The sequence below is a fragment of the Ziziphus jujuba genome, chromosome 2 (genome assembly GCF_031755915.1).
Source record: "Ziziphus jujuba cultivar Dongzao chromosome 2, ASM3175591v1".
In the NCBI taxonomy this organism is placed as follows: domain Eukaryota; kingdom Viridiplantae; phylum Streptophyta; class Magnoliopsida; order Rosales; family Rhamnaceae; genus Ziziphus; species Ziziphus jujuba.
In genome coordinates, this window is record NC_083380.1 from 7,571,394 (window position 1) to 7,582,517 (window position 11,124).

General features: G+C 34.7%; 2 protein-coding genes across 2 annotated transcripts; one reads left to right on the plus strand and one right to left on the minus strand.

Moving 5' to 3' along the window:
* The first annotated feature begins 314 nt into the window (after positions 1-314).
* Positions 315-7,750, plus strand: LOC107417951 (probable LRR receptor-like serine/threonine-protein kinase At1g56140). Its single transcript, XM_025073482.3, has 24 exons — positions 315-643; positions 1,219-1,405; positions 1,618-1,689; positions 1,846-1,917; positions 2,021-2,092; positions 2,278-2,349; positions 2,422-2,493; positions 2,611-2,682; positions 2,852-2,923; positions 3,008-3,079; positions 3,200-3,271; positions 3,348-3,419; positions 3,520-3,585; positions 3,878-3,943; positions 4,134-4,178; positions 4,447-4,511; positions 4,640-5,016; positions 5,151-5,349; positions 5,425-5,589; positions 5,699-5,817; positions 6,071-6,281; positions 6,367-6,598; positions 6,719-6,869; positions 7,134-7,750. The coding sequence occupies exons 1-24, from the start codon at positions 526-528 to the stop codon at positions 7,524-7,526; spliced, it is 3,114 nt and encodes a 1,037-aa protein (XP_024929250.3). The 5' UTR covers positions 315-525; the 3' UTR covers positions 7,527-7,750.
* A 975-nt stretch (positions 7,751-8,725) lies between these two features.
* On the minus strand, positions 8,726-9,622 carry LOC107417950 (thaumatin-like protein 1b). Its single transcript, XM_016026605.3, has one exon. The coding sequence runs from the start codon at positions 9,620-9,622 to the stop codon at positions 8,726-8,728; it is 897 nt and encodes a 298-aa protein (XP_015882091.3).
* Positions 9,623-11,124: the final 1,502 nt, after the last annotated feature.

Here is an 11,124-nt window from a genome sequence, read left to right on the forward strand (position 1 = left end):
TAATGTCTGAGATATATTTGCAAGGATTTAAAAACATGGAAACAGAGGAATCTTTCGGCAAGGTGAGGAAAACAGGGGACAAAGCCCCTTTTTTTTTTTTTTTTAATATTTTTAAATATCTTACGGATACATGTAATTAAACCCCACGGGAGAGGGGTTTTTACGCCAACAAAGACGAAGAGTTTAAAGTTTTTTTTTTCAGCTTAATAAATCTTACTCTACAGTACTTACCAAAAACTTATTAGGCAGGCGGACATCAAGGCTAGATTTACTATATTTATAACAAATAGAAAAAGAGGGGAAAAAAAAAAAAAAAAAAAAAAGAATGCTTTACTTTAAAGTTGACTTGAAAAGAAAAACCCTTTCCTTGTCTCTATATACTTAAAAACGGTATTCAGCTTAATTTGCAATCTTGTGGTTAGTGAATTTTAATGCATATAACAGAACTCCGATCTCTCACTTCATCTGGGTCTTCAAATATTTCGTTGTTGAGCAGTGTTGCAGAGAAAAACAACAAATTCATGCATGGCAGGAATATCTCTTGATTTTGCTGTTATTTTTTATTCTGCCGCTTCCATATTCTTCTTTGCTTCTATTACAGGGGCTAAGAATCAAACTCAACCCACTACAGATCCCTCTGAAGGTGTGTGTGTGTCTCTCTCTTTTTCTCTCTCTCTTTCCTCCGCGTGTATGTTGTTGGATATAAAATCTCGTCACAAGTGGTTTTACCAAAGGTAGGAATTAGTAGATTTTCTTGAAACAAAGTATATTTGTTGTGTCGACAGCACATCATTCTAATGGGAGTTATAGTGCCTGATTGGAAATGGCTTACAAAAAAAGCACTGCAACAGTGTTTTTGAAAGCTTTTAAGGTAATCGTGATATAATTGGTAGCTGTTTATATGGGCTATATGAGTGCTATCCAAGAATGCTCTGTTCCCAGTTTGGCTTTAAAAACTTATATCATACTATATTTGTGATTTTGGCCATCTGTAACTAAATCTTAGCACTTCTAAGCTTACGATTTATTTTTTATTTTTTTATTTTTTTTCTCTTTGGCAACTTGTTGAGATTTTGAGTAAATTTTCTTTTAGTATAGAAGGAATAAATTTTTGAATTCAGTACTTCATGAAGAACATCTTCATCGGGTAATTTATAATTCTTACCACTTCTTACCTCTGAGCATATCCTTCATAACCTTCAAATCTGATTACTGCAGTGAAAGCTTTGAATTCCCTATTCGAACATTGGAAAATAAAGGCCGACACGCAGCAATGGAACATAAGTGGAGAGCCATGCAGTGGTGATGCAATAGATCAAACCTCCATTAGCAGCGCTGATTACAACCCCTTCATCAAATGCAACTGTTCTTACAATAATGGCTCCCTTTGCCACATTGTCCAACTGTGAGTCTTTTATATTCTGCTAACTTTTAACATATATGCTGTAAATCCATCATGGACTACTTAGTTTATCTCAAACTTTTGTATCCCATAATTATAAGGTAGTAGAATCCAACTTTCATGTCTAATCTTTCTACATGATAGTACTTCAGATTTTTGTTGTGAAGTATCAATTTATTTCCAGATGGTATATGATCTTCAAGATTTATTTACAGGAAAGTCACTGAAATAGATATTATTGGTCCCATTCCAGAAGATTTGTGGACTTTGACTCACCTTTCCTATCTGTATGCTTTCTTTGAACTATCTTATTCGATTCTTTCTCTTTACAGAAAATTCAAAGTGGTATTCATTGTGCATAAATATCAAAATTGATAAGTGGAATCTAGTTTTTCAACATGATGAATTTCTAGAAGTCAGTTGGTTTCCTCTGTATCTTGTAGGGACGTGAGCAAAAATTACTTGACAGGTAATCTATCTCGATCCATTGGCAATCTAACTCAGTTGCAAAACCTGTAAGCCTACTTAAAATTTTGACTGAGAAACTAATAAATGTATACCATGATAATGAAACTGCCTCTTTCTTGTCCTTGATGCTCTTCATCTTATTGTGATTAGGACTGTCGCAATCAATGCATTAAAAGGGGAGCTACCAAAAGAACTGGGAAACCTTACTGAATTGTTGTCCTTGTAAGTTATGTTTATCTTCATCCCATGATATATTTTAGTATAATAATAAGAACTGGAAAAATTTACAGATTATTTTTTCTTTATGTATTATTCGATATATTGTTCAATTAATAGCACTGATCTGAATTGTGAAACTCCCACCAAAAAAAAAAAAAAAAAAAAAAAAAAATCCTTGCTTTTTGCAGGTCTATTGCGGACAATTATTTCTCTGGTCATCTGCCCTCTGAGCTAGGACATTTGTCAAACTTGCAAAAACTGTAAGTTTCATTATTAGCAAACTAAGTAGATATAAAATGGAAACAGATTCATTATAATTGTTTGCTTGACAGTTATATTCAAAGTTCTGGAGTTAGCGGTGAGATTCCTTCAACATTTGCTAATCTACAAAGCTTGGATACTCTGTAAGAACTTTCTGACCTTTTTTTTTTTCTCCCAAGGTTGAATAAACATCATAAATAAGAATTTCAGGAGAAAAAAAAAATCATCTTCATAAAAGGGAATGCTTTCATTTGTTGCAGATGGGCATCAGACACTGAACTTGCAGGCAAGATACCTGATTTCATAGGAAATTGGTCAAAACTTAAAATCTTGTAAGGCAATGGTTTGATGTTTTTTGATTTTTCATTCAACTGCTTTTACCAAAGGAAAAAAAAAAAAAAAAAGAGGTCTGTGCTTTACTAGACTATAAGAATGTATATAAAACTTAAATTACAGTAGCTTTATGGTTGATGATTAGTTATTTCATAAATGTTTTAATAGGAGGCTTCAAGGAAACTCTTTTGAAGGTTCTATGCCATTGGCATTTGGTAATTTGACTTCTCTGTCAGAGTTGTGAGTATCTATGCATAATAGTTACTTTATTATCCCTATACAGATTAGTAAAAGCTGACAATCTCATGTATGATATATTTGTAGGCGTGTAAGTGATTTAACTAATGGGAGCTCTTCTCTCGAATTTATAAAGAGCTTGAAGAATCTGTCTGTCTTGTAAGAAACATGGTTCTTGGTTAAAATTGAACATTTTCTATCTGGAATATAGATATATATTTTTATTTATCATCCCTAGGTATGTAAGCAGTAATAACAACTTGGTTATATATCCTGCAGAGAACTGAGGAATAACAATATTTCTGATTCATTTCCATCCAATATTGGAGAGTACCAGAAGTTGAAAGAGCTGTGAGTTTTAATTATGCTTTTGGAGCTGTAAGTATTTTCTGAGGTTTGTTGTTGAATCATGTGGTTTGATTTGCAGGGATTTGAGCTTCAATAATATAAGCGGGGAGATTCCCAACTCTCTTTTCAATATGAGTTCACTCTCAATGCTGTAATATATTTGTCTCTTCATTGTATCAATTGCCTCCCAACAGGTACTCCAAATATTGAAGCATTTTTTTTTTTTTTGTTTTTCTGGTTACTGTAATTAGGTTTCTCGGTAACAATAAGATGAGTGGTGCCCTGCCTAAAGAAAAAATCGCATCTCTTAGCGTTTTGTAAGTAAATTTGAATGTATGCGTTTACCTCTACTGAAATCCAGCAATATAGAGTTTTCGAATAAACAAGTCCCTTGATGAAGAAGAATGTCATCTCCCTGATAGTTAACTGAATATAAGAGCTTGTTTGTGTTAGAATTTTGAACTTTTTGCACCAGATGCTCTTTGAAAAAATAAAACTATGCAAAAGCAAAATCTTAAGGCTTAATAGATGTCTATAGATCAATCATGGTAATTGTTTATTTTTTATCTGGACTTCACATTTAACATCCATTTTATGGTATACTTGCAGAGATTTGTCATACAATAATCTAGCAGGGGTGGTTCCTTCTTGGGTCAATCAACAAAACTTGCAGCTGTAAGTCTTGACATTTCACATAATATTTCATTGTTTTGTTTAAGTTTATTTTTTTGTTTTTCTAGCTAAAGCAGTTTCTAGCTTTTTGTGATATTTGTAGTTAATAGTTTTCTAAATTTTCTATGTTGGTATGATATACTAGTTCTGTGATAACATTTTTTATGTTATACCTGCTTTGAGTCATTTGCAGTAATTTAGTTGGCAACAACTTCACAGCAGCAAGTCTAAACAGCAGGTAATTCTTTGTGTGCTGTGCGTACTTTAAAAGGGTATTGAGAGTCAAAGAGTTACAGGGTGTCTATGAGGTTTCAGTTTTAATTGGTTGGAAATTAATTCAGGCTATCAATAGTTGTCTATACAATATGTCATAACCTTATCCCTTGTGAAAGTGAAAGTCAAGGGGATTCTTACATCTATTAAAACATTTTCTGACTATCACAATTGCCAGTAATTATTGTCCAATAAACTGCAATAATCTTTAAGTCATTCTTGTTTTTCCATAGTGGTCTGCCTTCAGGGTTGGAGTGCCTCCGGCAGAACTTTCCTTGTGATCGAGGACGTGGGACTTGTAAGTATGGATAAATCTCATATTATTATTTTTTTTCCTGGAAGAAATGAACTTTAATTCTCAAGCAAAAGTGAAAATACCTTTCTGTGAACATAGCTTTTGTGCATAATTTTATATTGGTTATGCAGATAACAGTTTTGCGGTAAACTGTGGTGGTGAACAATTTACATCTGCCAGTCGTATAGTGTATGAGAGTGACAATAATACTCTTGGCCCAGCAACATATTATGTTAGTGACTCCAACAGATGGGCAGTAAGCATTGTTGGATTTTTCACTGGAATCATCAATGCTAGGTATATAGTTGATTCAGCTTACCAATTCACAAATACTTTAGACTCTGAACTATTCCAGACATCAAGGCTCTCTGCTTCATCATTGAGATACTATGGTTTGGGGCTTGAGAATGGTGAATACACTGTCAACCTGCAGTTTGCAGAAACAGTTTTCCAAGATTCTATTACTTGGAAAAATCTTGGCAGGCGTGTTTTTGATGTATATATCCAGGTTAACTTCATATTATTGGATCCATTTTGAAATATGTTTTTAGGATACTAATCATGGAAAGTTGGAATCCAACAAGATTTAAGTCTCTGATGGAACTTCTGAGTCTTATCGTTCCGATTGTCATTGAATTTCAGGGGATTCGTGTTCTTCAAAACTTTGACATACGAAAGGAGTCAGGTTGGGTCACTTCCCAAGCAGTCCTGAAGGAATTTAAGGCACGGGTATCAGAAAATTATTTGGAAATCCATCTCTTTTGGGCTGGAAAAGGGACTACCTCCATACCCTCAGAAGGAACTTATGGACCTTCTATTGCAGCCATTAGTGTTACCCCAGGTAATATAATTTGTCTAGATGTTGCTTTATTCTCATATATTTACCATGTAATTGAACATTGAGGTTTTCATGCAGATTTTGAGCCTACTCTCAATAACATAGCTCATACCAGTAAGCAGAACAAGACTGGTCTGATTACAGGGATTCTAGTTGGCGGTGGAGTTTTAAGCTTTCTGTCCATCTTCATCATTTTCTATTTAGTTCAAAAGGAAAATGATTCTCAGACCAATGATGATATAGGTTAACCATTAAATCTCTTGAATGTTCATGGCGGTTGCCTAAGTTCTAAATTTTGTATGCAATGTAGAAATATTCAGTCATGACAGTTCGTTTTGTATCTTATTTGCAGATCTCCTAGGTATAGATGTTAGACCATTCACTTTCAGTTATGATCAACTAAAGATGGCTACAAATGATTTCAGTTCTGCTAATATGTTAGGGGAAGGGGGATATGGATATGTCTATAAGGTTGGTCAATATATAAATCTTTCATATATGAATGAATAATTGTCGGTGCTTTAAAGTTTACTGATTGATATTAAGCTAAAATAAATTTCCTGACTATATCTCTTCCTTATTATTGCTATGAGAATTCTCTGCTGTTAGTATTATTGCTTCTTTTTTTTTTTTTTTTTTGGGTCTGAAATAGCAGTAGGATAGCAAATATGATATAGGAGTACAAAATGTTCTTATTTTTTTAATGCTATTATCTATTCAACAGGGCAAACTTCAAGATGGAAGAGTTATTGCTGCAAAGCAACTGTCTCTGACATCCCACCAAGGAAAGGACCAGTTTGTGGCAGAAATTGCTACAATGACTGCTGTGCAACACCGTAACCTGGTGCAATTGTATGGCTGCTGCCACGAGGGAAATAACAGAATTCTTGTTTATGAGTACATGGAAAACAATAGTCTTGATCATGTGTTATTTGGTATGACAAATAGATTATTGCCTGCTTATAAAAATAAATCTAATAACAGCAATAATGGAACAGATATAATGACTTGCTTGGGCAGGAAGTAAAAACTTACCTCTAGAATGGTCTACACGTTTTAACATTTGCCTGGGGATAGCAAGAGGCCTAGCTTATCTTCATGAAGAGTCACAGTTTCGGATCATACACAGAGATGTTAAAGCCAGTAATGTTCTGCTTGACTCTAATCTCGTCCCCAAGATATCAGATTTTGGTTTGGCCAAGCTATTTGACATTGAAAAGACCCACATAAGCACCCAGGTTTCTGGAACAGCGTAAGATTGTTAAAGACCTATAATCACCCTGAATTTTCTATCTCCAATCCATTTTTTGGACTTCTTTTAATATATCAGTAAATCTGTTAAACACAATATCTACATTGTTGGTGATTGTAGAGGGTACCTTGCACCTGAATATGCCATGCGCGGGCAACTCACAGGGAAAACTGATATATTCGCCTTTGGTGTTCTAGCTCTGGAGATTGTCAGTGGGAGGCCAAATTCTGACATGAGCTTGGATGAAGAAAAGACTTTTCTGCTTGGATGGGTATGAAACTATAATTTTTTTGCACTGCACGTTATTTTTATCATATAATTTTTTTGGATGGACTTATTAATTTTCAAATGTTCTTAAGGCATTTAGACTTTAGTTATGGTTATAGATTCATGCAAAAACCAAAGCAGTTTCGTGGAAATTATACATTACTATTTGAAATTGTTATTTCCTTGACCTTTCAGAACATGTTTATTTGCATTAATCTCTGACAGCTTTACTGAATTATCAATGTATATTTCTTGCTTAAATCACTAGGTTTGGAACTTATATAAAGAAGGACGAGAACTTGAAGTGGTGGATTCAGCAATAACATTATTAGAATTGAATGAGGAACAAATAAGAAGAGTGATAAGAATAGCCTTGCTGTGCACTCAAACATCACCTTCACTGAGACCAACAATGTCACGTGTGGTGGCAATGCTTTTAGGAGATGTTCAAGTGACCAACGAGATTACTACACCTGGATACTTGAGTGACAGGAAATTCGACCGTCTAATCAGCTCAACAAGTGATATAGCAACAAAAGGAACTTTTACTAGCTTTTATAACTCATCTGCAGGAACAAGCATGGTGCGCGATGCAGGGCAGTCAGTTATCAATGCCAATCAATATCCCATGTTTCAAGACTCCATTAGAGATGGTAGGTGATGAAAATTGGTAAAGTTGGTTTGGTTTGTATGTATGTATATATGTATAATATATGTTAGAATGTATATATATATATATATATATATATATATACGCAAATTTTACAATTTTCTTTTTCTTTTTTGTTTTTTAAAGTTCTTGATCACTATGTAAATACTATACTCGAGAGTTACTAGATTTGCATATATATATATATATATAATATTACTTTTGTGATTTTGTGATTTAGGTCCTTTACTTACAATTTATTGAAATTTTGACTATATTTGACTTTTGACTAACTAGTATGTTGACAATCATCTTTTATGACTTGCATGTAGAGTGTCAAAGTGCTAACTTTTTAAAAAAGTTGAGGGTACCTCTAGTTTTGACCAACCCCTTGCATTTTAGTAACCTTCAATTTTAAACTTTTAGCTTTAGTACTAGTTTGAAATTTGATGCATTTAATAGCAGCCATATGACCTCCATAAAAGATGGCCATTAAGCTACATTTGGTCAAAAGTTAAATACGACTCAAATTTTATTAAATTGTAAATTGAGGCTCTACACTTGTCCCGGACCAAAATTCATCCAGGATTTCTGGACTGAAGAGTTACTATAATCTGCATACTATTGCAATAGCATTATAATTGGCAGTTAGGAAAAGTACCACACAACAATCAACGATCATATATTGCAGTAACTGCACATATATTCAACAGCTAATATCTGAGATATATTTGCAAGGGTTTAAAAATATGGAAACAGAGGAATCTTTCGGCAAGGTGAGAAAAACAGGGGGAAGAAAGCTGTTTTTTTTTTGTTTTTTTTAAATAAATATATATTTTAAATATCTTACGGATACATGTAATAAACCCCACGGGAGGGGCTTTTACACCAACAAAGACAAAGAGTCTAAAGATTTTTTCTTAGAGCGTAATGTATCTTTGTCTCTACAGTACTTACCAAGAACTTATTAGGCAGGCAGACATCAAGGCTAGATTGACTTATATCTATAACAAACAGAAAAAGAGGGGGCAAAAAAAAAAAAAAAAAGAATGTTTATATTCACAAAATAAAGTATTATACATTTTACAATGTATAACTAAACAACAATACAATAGATAATGGAATATCAATGTTCCTTAACCGAAATGAATCGCTGGAAATAAGGTTTGACTTGGTCACTAGCTAGAGGATCATTAACAAGAAAGAAGAAATTAATTTCTGTTGAAACAATTACAACAATTGTTATTGCTATTACTGTTGCAACAATTGTTATTGCTATTACTGTTGCAAATAGATATTCCATCACCGAACCACCACCAAAGTGCCGACAACAGCGCTGCCAGCAAAGACGCGAAGATGGCTACAGGAATTATAACTTTGAGCTGCAGCTTGTTGCTGGTGGTGGAAGGGGAAGGACAGAAAATGAGACTGTAATCTTGGCCCAAAGGACAGGAAAACAAGCTGCTTGTGTCATCAACAAAGCTGTTAGCTTTTGGACATGCTTTCTTAAAAAACTCTGTATAGAAGTTAGGATTACAATGAGTATTACCTGTTAATCCTATTCCATTACTAGTACAACAGAATTTGGGATCGCCAAACGCTTGACAAGCACTCTTACAGCCCAACCTCTCTTCGCTGAACCGGAGCTCCGGCGGGCATAAACTGGTCAAGTTCACAGTGCACCCAGCAGTCCTGCAATGTCCTCCACTTCCACTTCCACTTCCATTATGGACCGGAACCACTAGCATGGGAAGGTTATAGCCGTTCCTGAAGCTGACCTCGTAATGGTCCAACCCATCTGTACCGTTCAACATGAACGTTGCTATGGTGGTTGAGGTCGGCTTCTGCAAGTTGCAGCTAATTGGACCACCACCTTTTTCCGTGTAGGACCTACTGTCTTTGATGAGAATTCGGAATTTTCTTTTGTCGGAATCTTTGGTGCAAGGGGTTCGACCCCATATGGAACCTGACCAGGAGGATGAGACGGGGATGTCGATGGATTGACCTGGATGGAGGACGGTTATGTGGCCGCCTTTGGAGGGAAGCAGCGATGGCTTGCCGGCGTTTGATGGTACCACAGGACAAACTTGGTGGCTGCAATGGTTCATGATTCTCAAGGTTTTTGAATCAACAACATGAACAAATGATAATGGTAGGACCAAAAAAACAAAAAAGCCTAATATCTTGTTCATGGAGGAAGCCTTGGAATAGTGGTATAGCTCTAAGGTATTTACAAAATAACCAAATCTAATATATGACAAAGACTGAAAAATTTGGCCCAATTGATAAGCCCTTTATATCCAATACTTGAGGTAATGGATATCTTACAAACACACGATACACACACACACACACACTTTGATTTTAGACTTTTGTGATTACAATGCAGGCCTTTTTTATATTTTTAAGGTAGCAATTATATTTTATTTAATTGAAGAACGGTAAGTTTAAGCACAAACAAGATACAAAATGACAAAAGTCGAAATTGAGACCTTTTTGTTATTTTAATTTGGTGTCGGAATTTTTATGTTATTTAATTTTTGGTGTAGTATGGGATTTGATCAAATTGGATCCGCACATTAGCACATTAGCACAAGATGACTTCAAAGGAAAAAGCTTTCCTTGTCGAGGTACGATACTAAAAATGTGTTCTAACTTATAATTTGCTGCTCTTGATTCCTGTGGTTCTGGGAATTTTCCATGTAAAGTTAGTCTGTCTGTTTTGGCTGGATTTTTACGTTATTTTCTATGTTGCTTCCATCTTTTGCCTTGTTTCTTTTACAGGATGTCGCACTGAAACACAGCCAGCCACAGATCCCAAGGTCTTCGTCTGTCTCTTCTATATGTGTGGGTCTAGGATATTAAATTCCACTGCATGTTCTCTCTTATATTCAATTCTAAAGACCCACTCTTTTTCTCTCTGGTTCTTGCTGGCTCTCATATATCTTTGTTTCTTTATTTACTTATTTCTTCATTTTTACATTTTTCATTAGGCTAACTTAATTATTCCTTTTACACTTTATGATGCTGGAGCATTATCCAACATTAGAGTGGATTTATATCTGGTCCCAAATTAAGGGCCCAACAAAAGTTTGTAAGTTTTATCTATTATCTAAGCAGGATTTCATCCCAAGAGGTAGAAGACCTGATTAAAAGGGCACAAATAATGTGCTCTTGGTCCTGATCAGAATTGATAGGAATTGATTTTGCCCCTCCTCCCATTAACTGCAGCTTTTGGTAGAAAGTGCTGCTTCGTCCTACACCATTTTTTTTCCTGCCTTATAAGCGGGTTGTTAAGTTTAGGCATTTTAGATCAAGAGGGATTGAATCACACATATATATATTATATTTTTTACTCCACTCCTATTTGGAATTGGGCTTAAGGAGGGGTCAAAAAACCCTATAACAGGTGGCAATTTATATGAGCAAAATGAGAGCACTGTCCAAGATTTTCTCCGTTCCATTTTTTTGGCTCTAAATGTTTTACATCATCATCTTATGGTTGTGATTTTGGTTGTCCTGTAACTAAGTTTTGGAACTTCTAAACTTTGTTTGTTTTTTCTTTATCTTTTGCAACTTGTTGCCGTTTTGAGTTAATTTTCTTTTGTTA